Source organism: Lepisma saccharinum, chromosome 18, assembly GCF_977018435.1.
Source record: "Lepisma saccharinum chromosome 18, izLepSacc3.1, whole genome shotgun sequence".
Taxonomy (NCBI): Eukaryota; Metazoa; Arthropoda; class Insecta; order Zygentoma; family Lepismatidae; genus Lepisma; species Lepisma saccharinum.
Genome location: NC_139246.1, coordinates 11,166,628 through 11,181,787, shown reverse-complemented (window position 1 = coordinate 11,181,787; position 15,160 = coordinate 11,166,628). Strand labels below are relative to the sequence as shown.

Sequence of the window (15,160 nt, the reverse complement as noted above, 5' to 3'; positions counted from 1 at the left end):
TCTGTATTTCCCGACTGCTCGGGATCCCGAGAAGTAGGGAAGTCAATTCTCGAAGTCGGGATCACGATCATATCGCTATCTGTTAAAATTATAATACATTTTCCGAACTAGTGCAGTTTGAATCCATCAGCACGCGCTTTGTATGCAAGGAGCAGACGATTTTCACGGAACAAACCAGCATCCTGGCCCGTGCGTTTGGTGAATCTCGTTCTTGCACGAAACGCACGGAATGCGACTTTTGGGACAGCATAATGAAACTCACGAAACGCACGGAAGCACTTATGGAACGGCCAGTTACCATAACTCGTTTAACGCGTTAAACTCGTGCGACTTTCGGAACGGGCCCAGAGCCAGAAGAACATTGCAGAAGAAGAAGATGCATGCCGCCGATGTAGAACTTCAAGTTGAAGAGTGACCGATTTGTTATAATTTACTTGCCATCAACATTTTGTAGATACCAATGTCAGATTCATCAAGCGACGAAAATATGGAGCTTCTCCGTGAAGCTGTCGATACCCAATTCATGCCTAAATCGATGTTTTCAACATGTTCGAAGGGTACGTTGCAGTATTAAATGCCGACAACAAAATGTTTTTTATTACTATGTGTAAATACTTCCAGATGATCATGTCAATGATAGATACATATCGGTCCAAGTTCCGATTGCGTAATTCCGAATTTATCTTGGTGCACTGGCATTTTTTTTACATGGTTCTATTTCTAATTGTCTGTTAACACATACTTCAGTCTTGGTGATTACTATTGTGTATTTTTTCGAGAATGATTTTCCCATCCATATACTATATGATTCGTTTACTATCGTCTTAGATATGCACTGTTGCTACCATGTACCATCGGTAGGGTGCAAGGAGTATTTTGTCTGATTGCTTTCGTTGTTAGGTTGGGTGGATTAGATTGAGCCCTTAGCGTTAAAATGGTAAACGTTTACTATCCGTCGGACACCTATAACTTCTGAGTTTCGTCAATTTTTGACATTCGTACTTACCTATCTGCTTTGCGGAACATTCCGTGAATGGTTTTTGGGGCTATCCATCCCTATCTGCTTTGCGGAACATTCCGTGAATGGTTTTTGGGGCTATCCATCCCGGAATCGGTGGGAAATTTAAACAAAAAAATTATTTTCATTTGAAATTTTTTACTCAAATTTCCCACCGATTCTAGGCTCTGCCCCTGGGGTAATTGACCTACCACCCCAAACCGCTAACGCGGCCCCGCCTCCGCCCCGCTCTGGCTCCCCGGCTGTTTCTATAGACTCCCTGTTAAAGGAATGTTAGAAATTGGCTGTAGTCACCTGCCCCCAAATGAGGCCCAAACTTTTAAATTTGAAGAAAGCCATTTCCAGGATGCGGAAAACGTACCTGAATTTCACACAAAACACCTTCCCGATGTTAGACAATACTACAGGAACTTATTACGTTAAGTAGTTTCTTCTGTAGAAATCAAGAAATCTGTCCGAACAAGTACCGTTAAAATAACACCTCTGTATGTTTTAAACACCTGATCACATAATATCTGGTCTCCAGCACAAAACCCTCTTCGAGCCTCGCATGAAACTCTGTAACAGGTCTGTATATCGGAAACACATTTCTTCATTTTTACAGATATAGATCGGAAACACATTAAAATCGCATATTTTGTATTTTGCATGGCTCGTACTTACCAATTGTGTATTGCGGAACATAGTTCAAGGTGCCATTATGCTTTTTACACGAAAACAAACTCAATTTTTCACATTCTGAGTGTTTTTTTTTATTCCTTTCTTCGCTTCCGGAACACACAATATGGCGTTGTGGGTATGCCGTGTTTCAACCTTCTTCACTGAAAAATACCTACTATTGTGTTCGTCACCGGTGGAAATTATACATTATGCATGGGTAGCAGACTGATAGCCCCACGAACGATTCACGGATAGCCCCACAAACAATTTCCGATAAGGTTAGGTTAGGTTACCTTAGGCAAGCATAGAAAAAAAAAGGGGGGGTTGAAACACTGACAGGGGCTTACGTCATCAAACATACGGAGCATCCGGTTGCGTAAGGCAAGCAAATGAAAGCAATGGCAATTATGCGTTGATGAGATATTTCTCTTGAAAAATACACAATTTCCTGGTCAAATATATTCCACTATGAAAGAAAATACTTCGACGAACGTTGTAAACCTTGGAGGAACTCATTTCCGTACGTAGTTTCGTGTGTAAAATTGAAGAAATGTGTCTCAATATATGAAACTGTTACCGAAACTACTTATGGAAATGAGTTTCTCCAAGGTTTTCAACGTTCGTCAAGGTATTTTCTTTCATCATGGAATATTGACCGGGAAATCATGTATTTTACAAGAGAAATATCTCACCGACGCACAATTGCCATTGCTTTCATTTGCTTCCCGTATGTGAACTGCATGCTGCGTACCTTTAATAACGTAAGCCCCTGTCAGTGTTTCCAACTCCTTTTTTTTTTAACTATGCTTGCCTAACGTAACCAAACCTAACCTAACCTTATTGGAAATGGTCCGTGGAGCTATCCGTCAGCTACCCGTGCATAATGTAAAATTTTCACACGTGACGAACACGATAGTAGGTATTTTTCGGTAAAGATGGTTTTAAACACTGCATACCCACTACGTGAGTTAAAATGTGCCCACCATATCGTGTGTTACTGAAGCGAAGAAAGGAATAAAAAAAAATCACTGTGTATGTGAAAAATTGTGTTTGTTTTCGTGTAAAAAAGCATAATGGCACCTTGAACGATGTTCTGCAATACACAATAGGTAAGTACGAACCATATGAAACACAAAATATCCGATTTTAATGTGTTTCCGATATATTGAACTGGTACCTGAAACTCTGCAAAAATTGGCCATGTATTATTTATTGATTTGTTGTTTGAAGTCCACTGTATGCACAGAAAGGCTAATCGGGACTGGACCTACAAGTTTAAAGTGGGATCCGAAACACTATGTGCCTCTACCGGGTATCGAACCTGGGACCCCTTGATTACAAGGTGACGACGCTACCACTGCGCCATCAGGGAAGCCCTATTGGCCATGTATTAGAATATAATGTATTGCATAGTTATTCATACTGTTACAAGTTGAGCCTTCTGTAGGAAAGTCTCTCTGGCACAGTAATTACAAGTAATTACTTTTTAATTCAATCTTGTATTAGTTAATAAATCAAATTTTTAAGATCATATTTAAAAATGTTGGATTCATGTCTTCTTAGATCATATTTGTGAAGAAAATAAGAGAAAAAAGAACACTTCTGAGAGCCAACCCCACTTCCATGTCATACACACTGTTATTTGCAATGTTGCAGGCACATTGTCCTCTGTTTTGTGCTTATATGTGCTGAGCGCCCCTTTACAGCCTCAGGTGTTAATTAAAGAGATTTTAATCTTCAGAGACAAGGTTGATTTTAGGTACGTCAAAGTGTTTGGCCCTGTATAATGGAGCAAATAGCAGAAGTCCTGATGCACTCAAAATTTTTATTTCAGTCAGTCATTAATATGTTTATAACAACTCATTTTATCATTCTGAAGTGCCTGAAGTTATCTTGTACAGCATTTTTACTGTCAATACTGATATAAATCTGGAAAACCTGGAAAAGTCACGGAATTTATTTTTTCTGGAAATGTCAGATAAATTTACTTTGTTTCTGGAAAGGTAAACATTTTTGTAATTGTGCGCTAAAAGTAGTTTTTTTTCAACAATGAAAAACAAAAAGGACAAGCACGAAATGTTAAATTTGTTGTGGGCAAACTATAATTCAGTTTAATATAGCTTACTGAGTATTACAATACATATTAATATTTGTTAATTTTGTTTTGTATTAAATACTCAGGTAAAATGCATATTATTTTGAACTATTTTAAAGTAGAAATCTGCTACAGTAAGTGACTATCTGTATTTACCACTTTCTTGTTGTAATTTTTGGTTTTAGTTGATGTTAGCTTAACTCTTTCACTGCGGAATTCTCTGGCACACAATATCCCTTGGCTGCGTAATTAAATTTGAAAAAATATTTTTTTTATAAACAAATAGTTTTCACAATTACATTGCGTTATATATGAGAGAGAACTTACAAAATTCATTCCTTGCACTGGAAAACCATTTTGTAGTCCCTGGTGGTATGATATTTTGAAAAATTTTGAAATTTTGAAAAAAAAATTTAGAAAGAATAATTTTGAAAAATTACATTGCAAAATATACTGCTGGACAAAAAAAACCGGACACTTGCATTTTTTGTGATAACGCAATGGGTCGATAAAAGCTCTGGTACAAGGGCTAACTAAATGTTGCAGAAACTGAATTAAGTACTAATGCATAAACAAAGTCCGAGCCTATGAATGGTGCATATGGTACTACATGATCTGCCGAACATTCTGTAATATACCTGCGAGCTGTTATTGCAATTCAGATGTCAAATATTAAAGTGTCCGGTTTTCATTGTCCAGCAGTATATGTTATAGAGAAATTACAAGTCATTCCTTGCACTGGCAAACCATTCTGTAGTCCCTGATGGTATGGTATTTCTCAAAATACGGGATGGCGCAGAGTGGTGGAGCGGCGTGGAAATTTGTAAGTAGTATCAAGATACTGGGTGGCGAAAACTTCAGTTTGTTCTGCTGTGTGTTCAAATACTAAAAAAGTAAAAAAAAGTGCTCCCCTGTGCTTAGCACCATGCATGAAGGCGTATAGGGGGTGTGGGAGTAACGCCCCACACTTTCTTGATCCGGTCATGAGTGGGGGTGATGTGATCAGCATCACACCCCTGACTGCCTTTACCCCCCAGGGTTCCCCCCAGGTACCCATGTCATTTGACGCTGGGTGAGCGCTGGGGCACCTAGATCAATGCTGCTTTGCACTCTGCTCCATGATGTTACGGACGGCGGTACAAATTCTTCATCAGACACTACACAATCACTGTCACCACTTGAAGTCTCATAAAAACTGTCACTATTATCGTCACAACTTAATTCACCTTCTGATTCAACAGTTGAGTAACATCATTATCAGACAAGTGTTGAAGACTTGACGAAGCCATGTTGTTTACATTCGAACATGCATTTGAAACTGACATGTCAGAGCACTCAACGCTCATATTCTAAACGGAGGCGTAATTAGCGACATCATACGGATATAAACAAAACTACAAGTTCAAATACTTCCAAATAGTATCAACAGATGTCTGAAGGCTACTAAAAGCGACGTACTGTGGAAATGCGACACCCGCAGTGAGTGGAAGTATGAACTCGCAATAATGTGACTTCCGCGGAGCAAGGCACCTGGCATGCTGGGCATAAATGCGACGACCGCAGCGAATGAGTTAATACATATATTACTAAATTTGACTGTAATTAACTGTTTCTTATGCTGTAATTGTTACGATTTTTTTAAAAAGAGAATTCTTTGTTAGCAATGAGGCAACACATAAAAGCTCACCTCTGATGCCCCTATCCAACAGTCAATTTCTGTCCAGTTTCGCTTCCCGTTATTACTTTTGACATGCGATATGAATATTTTAAGAACTTATTTAACCTGGGAGAACATGCACAGCGACATCTTCCTTTTTTTTTTTTAATTAATTCAATAAATAAAACTGGTAATAGTTTTCAAAAGTTTAACACACTTTTTAAAGGAAATGTTTTGTTCTCTATTTTTGTAAGAACATAATAGGCAAAAGAAACATGATTTTACAAGAGTTCATTTTTATTATTGTCAGAATACAATGTAATTATGAAATAAACATAATTTTACATAAGTTTGATGCAAAGGTTTTAGGGAGAACAAAATTATGATCCTAAAAGGTATTTTCAATTGTAGTATATTTTCTATGTTTACTACTACAGGTTTTTTAAAAATTGTATCTATTATTTCTCTTTACTCCATATCCACTTCAACCGCATCAATTTCCATTTGCACATTCCATACATTAAAACACTATGTGTTCACGTCAGACGTAGAGAGAACAGTGGATGCATTTTCTTTCTTTTTCTGATTTACATTCTTCGTCGCCAAAGAGGTGTCATTTTACTCTTTCAAACTGCCTTCCAAGCTCTTTATCATGTTGTTCCTCGTTCTCAAAACCTATGAATTCAATCCTCCTCTGGGTTCATAATTATAAGGGAAAATCTAATAAAGATCTATTGTTCAATTTATAACACGAGAAAGCGTGCACGGTCGAAAGCACCACAGATGAAACTGAACTGTGCCTTTTAAATGGTAGAAGGCCGCTGTTAAAATTGTTGACTGACCAACACGTCTCCCACATGTCCAGCATAGATAAGAGCCAAACCAACACATGCTCAAAAAGGCAAGCAAAGAAAGAAATTTGCGGTCAAATCCCTGCCAGGCTAAGTGAGATTCAAAGGTGGCGACTTCCTCACACACGTTTAGAGACATGAATTACCCAAATTACTTGGTATGGAAAACCTGGAAAACTCAGGGAATTTTGTTTTTATGAAATTGTAGACTCCCTGATAAAACATGTTAGCTGTCACAAAAATAATTTTTAAATATTACATTGAATAATTTTTTGCACTTTTTTTGGGCTTAAAAGTAAGTATCAAACACTGACCAATTCATGCTATTGACCTTTTGATGGAAGCAAATGTTTGGAAAGTGGCGATGATTTGATCTGTCAGTGGGGGGTTCTGTTAAAAAATAACGGGATATGTAAATAGCATTATAACTGGCTTTCAAGTGTTTATTTGTACATCCATTTTTAACTTATTTACTGACTTCCCCCTCGTATTTGACAATTTTGCAAAACAAATAAGAGGTAGAGCATATTTAATAAATAAGAAAATAGAGTGTTGTTATATTTTCTGTGTCTGCTATAAGTGTAAACGATATTCCAGGCTTCTGTCTATCCAAGCAGGCTTACAGAGCAGCGTGCATCAAGCAGCTGAAGAGCAATTAATATTTCTTGTGCCAGGCCCATAGCAAGGATATTATTTCTGGAAGGGGAGGCTCATCCCTTATCAGCACTGGCGTCACCAGAAATATTTGTTGAGGTGCAGGACACTGATAATTATACAACAATAATTATTACCACAGTTATAATTGTCATTTTACAATTATAACTAATATAAGTTATTAAAAATAAACAATTTTAATCCGATTATTATTATTATTATATCAATGGAAAGACTTTGGTACTTGATCCACGTATGAGAGATTATCCAACACAAGTGTTATCCATTATTTGCAAATATTTTGTACAGTTAGTGTACTGAAATTCATGGGTATTGCTTTGTTATTAACTTTCATACATTCTGTTAAAAGAACGCTTTAAAACCTAGGGCCAAATTTTGCTCGTAGTAAAGTTTATATCGTGTGAACTCTTGCTACACATTTTGAGAGCAGTGGATCCATTTATTCATTGGATTAACTGGTAGAATATAAAAATATAAACTGGTTCCTCTATTATATAAAAGGTAAAAAAAAAAAAGGTAAAGTGTTCCCCTGTGCATAGCACCACGCCATGAAGGCGTATAGGGGGTGTGGGGGTAACGCCCCACACTTTCTTGATCCGGTCGTGAGTGGGGGTGATGTGATCAGCATCACACCCCTGACCGCCTTTACCCCCCAGGGTTTCCCCCAGGTACCCATGTTATTCGACGCTGGGGCCGCTTCCATCGTTAGAAAAGTTCCCGGATTTGAACCGGCCGGGGATCGAACCCGGGACCTTGAGCATGGTAGTCAGACGCGTTACCGACTGAGCCACCGCGGCCTATACACCTATTATACACTAAACTTTTTTCGATCTAATGTTTAATCCTGCTAAGGAAGTAAAATTAATTTCCATTATATACTATTTAAATTAGGTATTTGTAGGATTTCGGGGGGGGGGGGGGCTTCAGCTCTCTTATCCTCCCCCCTGTCTTGTACCCTAGTTGTTATTATTTTCTTCTTGCTATATATGTATGTGTGTGCCCGTGCTTCTCATTTAGTAATTTCTTTTTTCTCTGTTGATATCCTGATATGAAATGGATTTTATCTGTATTCAGGATTTATCAAATTAAAATAAATAAATGCCTGTCTTAAATGCTTCTAGAACACACTCAGATTCAAAACAATGGCCCACTTTTCCCCCCAGACCATTTCTAACACCATGACATGTCTTTGGACCAGTTTAATCAAACAGGAAATATCCTTTTCAGAAAATGGCAGTTTCCAAACCATTGGAAGCCCACAGCCGAAAAACAAACTTCCTCCATCCAAGAGACTGAAGGAAGATGAAGAAACAGGGTTTCATGATCTTGGAGTGACACCTGGTTTCCAAACATATGTTGCTAAGCATCTGGAAAAAATTATAGACAGGTAATTGCAGTGTGATGTACATGCAGTGCTCGAAAAAAGTTCTTCAAAGCTAGGTGCCAGCTCTGAACATCAGGCGCCAGGAAACCACCTACTAGCAATTGTGCATACTACAGTATGTTTCAAAAGTCATGCAATCCAAACTTTTAAAATGTATATCATGAAAATCGTAAGAGATATTTACACTGGGTTTTCTGCACTAAACTAATCCTGTAGGCTATCACTGGGTTCATAAATTTATGTTAGCATTTATCTAAATAAAAGCAATTACATTATTTTTTAAAAAAAAACATTTTGTGGGATCATTTGTTGGTGTTTGACTGGTTGTAAAACAGTTGCTTTGTGAGGTACAGCAGAAGCAGGGCATTTTTATTGGAAAACCTTTTGCACATGAGTGTAAGAATGAGTACTAAAATACTCTTCATCAATGCACACGTGCTGCTCCAATGAATACGCCATGCTGAATCAATTAAAAAAAGAAGGCACAGTAGCGGCGAAAGTGAGCGAAGAGAATTCAATGTAACCAGGGACAGCCTAGGATTCTCTCAAAAGTCCAATTTCTGCACAAAATCTTGATTTTTCAAGTAAATGCATAGCCAATACTTAAACATGTTGCATGCGACTGTTGGCAATATTTCGACGTGCTAGTGTTGCCATATACGGATATATGTCCCAAAAATGGCACTTTTCACTCAACCCATAAAATTGCCAGTCAAAAATTCATCAAATGTTGCACATGACCAATATTGGTCGCAAATGACAGACTGACATGGCATCAGTCATCAAATGTCTAATTATGACCCTTCGTTAATTTCTTACATATTTTTCTTACTCAGTACATTTCTGGGAAAAAAATTAAATGCTGCTTTCCGCCAGTTATTAATTTATATATTTTTTTGTACGAAGTGAACTGAATTTTAAGCATTGATAAATATCTCAATGGATGAGGCTTTATAATGCAGAAAACCCGGTGTAAATATCTCTTACGGTTTTCATGATATACATTTCCAAAATTTGGGTTGTGTAACTTTTGAAACACTCTGTATAAGATGCTGAGCATCACGGTATTCAAAACATCGCTAAATTATTTGATAAAGCAGGAAATGGGGTTGTTGGGGGAGAAAGGGTAAGGAATTGTTACTGACTCTATGGAATGTTCACAACATCAAAATTTCGTACATATTACAGCAAAAGATCAGTCACCAGGCTGAAATTTTTAGTCGCCATGATGACCTGGAAACCGGGAATTTTCGAGCCCTTTGTGTACATGTATTTTTAATGTTATGCTTTCCCTGTTAATATTACTAATCTTGAATTCGGCATGAAGAAACTGCGCATGTTTCAAGCAGCCAGGAACATGCATGAAGTTATTGTCAGCTGAAAGGATTTTACAGTAATGTAAATGCTAAGGTTCTACAAGTCATTTGTGAAGCTTAGTACTTGCTTTGATTGCCAAAATAAAATTAAGAAGAATAAAAGTGTACTCATACACCCCATCCCCTCTCTACACACACTTCAGCAGTCATGTATCTAAAAACATATTTAAGGGGGAGATTCAAACCAAGTGAATGCTTAAATTAATGTGTTACTATAATTTATAAGTCTGTTCCTATAATGTAAATGAAATATTGTATAATCATTACATGAATGGTAAAAAGAATAGAGATATAACAGCACTTATTCATTATCTGGCTTACGTATAGTTAAGATTGCCAAAATTTGTATTAAAAAACCTACCCTGGTAAGAAAATTAATGTAAAAAAAGAATAGAATATTTATTGAATAACAAAGAAAAGGATGTTAGATCCAATTGACAAAAAGTAAAGTTCCTGATTAATATTTTATGCATGTAAATATAATTAGTGTGCATAAATCTTCTTTGGTAGTGTCATTTGAAGCCATATGATCCCAATGTAATCTGTGCCTTCCCGTAAATTCGGCAGAAATAAATAACCCTTGATTATACAAATGCTAAACAAGTATATTTTCATTATGTAATTTCAGTACTTGTTAAGTCTTTGGGGGTGGGGGGGGGGGAGTGAAGGTCATGTAAAATTTGAACATTTAAGGTTGGTGAAATAATGTTTACATGTGTGAAGTTAACAATTCTTAATTCCCAATTGCAGTTTTCTTTCTAAAATTGTAAACTTGTGAGTTAAATGCATGTTCATAATGTAATTACCTGAAATATTTTATACAAAAGACTGAAAGATGGGAGTTTTTATTTTTATACACTACTGACAGTTTGACACAGTTTTCAGTTTCCTTCATGTCCTCCATTGCGAACTCTGCAATGAGTTGTGCAAAGTTTGCAATGGAGGTCATGTAGAAAACTGTACTAAACTATTAGTAGTGTATAAAAATATAAACTCCCACCTTTCAGTCTTTTGTATACAATATTTCAGGTAATTACATTTGACCAAAAAAAATTCACATTCATTTTATTTTATCCATACCCAAATGGATCACCCTGTATGTTAAATGTGATGGTGAGGATATCCTGGTGCATATTTTAGTGAAAACTGCAGTTTTACACATGAACTTTTATTTAATTTGAAACTTAGTTCTTTGTGCCATGAAATGATCAAAATATATAAAGTACAGGGTGTCCAGGCTGCAGGTAAACAAAAAGAACATGCTATAACTTTCAAACGAATTGATAGAAATGCGCAAGCAAATACTCATTCAATAGGAAATATCTTCCAAAATTTTATAGCCAACATGGCAACACTGCAACTGCCACACTGCACGCTGCATGATGGGAAATCACAAAATCGTTAGGTATACAAATGAAAAGAGCAGAATTTCTTAAGCAGCCATGTTATGAATGAAATGATTTTCACGTTACAAATAACGAAAAGAAACTATGTATGAACTGTTCATAATCGTAGAAGAATAGCTGAAAATGTTCATGCGTCAATAAATCTCAATATGATCACCATTTGTAGCTCAACAGATATCAAAACGATAATGTACCTCTTGCCACACATTGACAAGCATTTGGGGTGTTATAAGCTGAACTGCATTATTGATACGTTCTCTCAAATCTGCCACATTTCGAATTTTTGTTTGGTACACAATGTCCTTAATGAATCCCCAAGCAAAAAGGTCTAATGGCATCAAATCTGGGGATCTTGGGGGCCAAGGTATCAGCCCACCTCGTCCAATCCACTGTTCCGGAAATGTCCGATTGAGCAACGCTGGGACATCTCTGTGATAGGAGGGGCTCCATCCTGCTGAAAAAGAAAATTAGGAGGTATCTGGGGAAGTACAAAGTTCTCCAATATGTCTATGTAGACCTGTCCAGTCACTGTAGGCTGTATGAAGAAGAAGAAGAAGAAGAAAAAAGATCCTACCATGCCATTCTTATGCAGTCCTAACCAGACATTAATTTTCGGTGTATTCCTTTCATATTCCATCAGCTGGTGAGGATTCTTACTACCCCACACATGATTATACCGATTTACCTTACCACAAACATGGAAGGTGGACTCATCACTAAAAATACACCTTATCAAGAAAATTTTCATCATCTTCAATTCGGGTCAGCATTGTCACAGCGAAGTCTCTTCTCTTCCGTGGATCGTCTGGCTTAAGGTATTGAAGCAGTTGCACTTTGTACGCATGCAAACGTAGACATTTGTGGATAATATCATATACTGTTGAACGAGGAATCCCTAGTTCTCTACTTGCCTGTCTTACTGACTTCCGTGGGATCCTGCATAACGAGTCCCGCACATGTTCAACAGTCTCTTCAGTTACGTGCTTCTTCAGATACTCCCTGCCTGAGGCAGCAAACTGCTGGTTTCCTTTAGAGTCCTGCCCCACTCGTAAATGGTTTTGCATGTGGGAGGATCCACATTCCATTCCATTCTGATATGCTGCTGAACACATGTAAAGGATTTCAATTCAGCTAGCCAAAGCACGCACTCAACTTTCCGCTGCGAGGTTCACATCATGAATAACAAAGCAAGCAAGCACACTCCGATACCTAACGATTTTACGATTTCCCATCATGCAGCATGGCAGTTGCAGTGTTTCCATGTTGGCTGTAAAATCTTGAAAATATTTCCTATCGCATGAGTATTTGCTTGCACATTTCTATCAATTCGTTCGAAAGTTATAGCATGTTTTTTTTGTTTACCTGAAGCCCGGACACCCTGTACTAAGGTTTCTCTATGAGAAGTGTTTTCAGGAAGTAAGTTCCAGTAGACAATAAGCATGTTTGAACTTCCTGAATATTATTTCTGTGTCGAGTTTCTTCTAATATACAACTGTTGCAAGCAAATTTATTGCATGTTGATAGAGAAAAGGATAAAAATTGCCAATTATACCCCATGATATGATATACAGTTTGAAAAATGCACAATATAAATTAATGATATAAAATTAAATAAAAGAAAGCCATATCAAAATCAACCTGTCCACCCAAATTTTTCTGTAGGTTGTTTTGGTCTGAAACACAAATTCACAGAGAAACTTTAATTTTCTACATGGGTGCAAGCTGGATCCTAAATTTGATAAAATATTCAAGTTTTTCATGTTTTTTTTGCAAGTATTCTACATGTCAAGCGGCAAATCTTTTTTTAATGTTGATTTCTCAACCCTGCATTAAAAGATGCATATCTGTGTGCATTAAAGACTAAATTTTGAATATAAAATAATAGAAAAAGCAACATGCTTGGTAAAGAAACACAAAGCACACAAACTGCACGATAAAAAACACTAAGAGTTTGTTGAAACTTTTCATCCCTTCTCTGAATCGTCATCAGGGCTGATTGAAAGATGACAAAGGGGATGCAGTTGAGGTTCCTCTGCAAGACTGCAACGACATCATCCGGCAGACACAGTGAATATTGCCAGCTGAACTTCAACTGTATCCCCTTCGTCATCTTTTGATCAACCCTGATGACGATTCGGAGAAGGGATGAAAAGTTTCAACAAACTCTTAGCGTTTTATCATGTTGTTTTTAACAGGCATGTTGCCAGCATGTGACGTAAGAAGTTTTTTTTACTGTAAAAAGATGAAACAACATTGGAATTGCATAGAGTACAGCAAAACAGTTGTTTTCTTTCATTATTTCTAGTCAGATTAAGGAAGTCAGACGAAGCTCTGATGCATCTCGAAAAGATGATGACGACGATTCTGGAGGTATTAGGCTTTTGTCCAGTTCTGCAGCATATATTTCTACCAGTGATGAGGCAGCTGTGAATAATAAACATGCCAGGAGAGAGAGCGTCAAGAAGAAATGGAAACATAAAGATGAGTCTAGCAGTAGTGAAGATGAAAACCAAATTGCTTTAACTGCAGATGAGTGCGCCCTTAGTAAGAAAGGCACCGTCGACCGTTTTTCCAAAGAAGCAGAAGTGATAAAACTATCTTCAAGTGAGATGCGGCATTCTTTGTGTTCAAGGAAGAGAAAGAAACAGTGTGCTATTGAAAGTGAGGAAGAAGTGACCCTTGTCAATGGTAATGACAAAAGTGAATTCAGTTCAGAAAACAGCAAAAATGAAAGAGATGCTACAAAAATTAATAGTACAAAGGAATTGGAAGCCAGTGCAAGTGTGAAAGCTAAAAAGAAGAAGAAGAAGAACAAACGTAAAGTTGAAGAAACGTACGACAAGTGTGAAAATATATTGCAAACAAATGAAATGAGGCCTGTGTCCATGGATGATGTTAATTTGAAATGGAAAAAGAAAAAGAAACGTGAATAAATTGTGAAGATGTAGCATTTTTTACTCTTTTCTTATTAAGTGAAATATATCAAAAAAGGTTTGTATTTACTCAATTGTGTTACACTTTCAACCCCATCTTCAATTTGTATATTTTTTATCAAGATGTGTTCATCTCTCTTTAGTTACCGATTGTAAATAATGCATTCCCAACCAGTAACTTCAAGTACTCGCTTTACAGCGAAGAAATTCTCACCATTTTAGATGTTGCCTAAGAAGGAACAGTTCATGAAAGCAATCTTCTTTTCCGTAAGGGTGTTCCCGGCCTCCATGGTTAGCACATCGTGCTGATGCATGGAGTCCCGGGTTCGAATACCAGCCTGGGCATGGATGTTTGCGAGTGTTCATTCATCATATCATCATTCATTCTCATCTTCGCAAATTAGACAAAAGTGGCACAAAAAGCGAAAATAAAGCATATCAATCAATCCATCCATAAGGGTTTTGTCAAGCATCCTTAAACCCAGATCACTGCTCAAAGCAGCCTGGCTGGCTCCAGACGATCCTGCCTTCCCTTCCCTATTTAATTCGCCCTCCTTGTCCATACATGAGGACCTCATAGAGGAAGAAATCATGGATCCAGAATTTCCAATGGTGACAGGGCGGAAGAAGAAAGAAGACCTTAGGAGATAACCCAAACATCCACATTATGTCTCCAATGGAACCTTATTGAATTTCACATGCACATTAAAGAACTGCAGATGTTAATATCTGACTTTGACCCTGCCTTCATTTTCATCCGAACGAACCAGCAGTTCAAAATGGAGACATTTTTTACTGCACAGACAAGCTTCCAGAGGGTCGTCGTGCTCGTGGTGGTGTAGCAATCTGTGTTCGGGACTCCATCCACTTGATGCCAATACTTCTCATCACCCCCCTTCCAAGATGTCACAAGCAAGGGGCTTCCTACTCCTGTAGTTCTTTTGGGCAATTTCAATTCTTACCACCGAGCATGTACAGACTTGGGGTCACATTCTGGATGAATTCCAGGAAGCATCTGGATTAGCTTTCCTGAAGGATGGTACTCCCACATACTTCAGTCAATCTTCAGGATTCCATCTACTCTGCATTGCATCTGTCCTTTTGC

The 15,160-nt window shown here is 37.5% G+C and overlaps 1 protein-coding gene across 1 annotated transcript; it reads left to right on the top strand.

Moving 5' to 3' along the window:
• Positions 1–374: 374 nt before the first annotated feature.
• On the top strand, positions 375–14,068 carry LOC146001842 (uncharacterized). The gene is made up of 3 exons (XM_083139533.1): positions 375–557; positions 8,184–8,343; positions 13,428–14,068. The coding sequence occupies exons 1-3, from the start codon at positions 461–463 to the stop codon at positions 14,053–14,055; spliced, it is 885 nt and encodes a 294-aa protein (XP_082995659.1). The 5' UTR covers positions 375–460; the 3' UTR covers positions 14,056–14,068.
• The last annotated feature ends 1,092 nt before the right edge of the window (positions 14,069–15,160 follow it).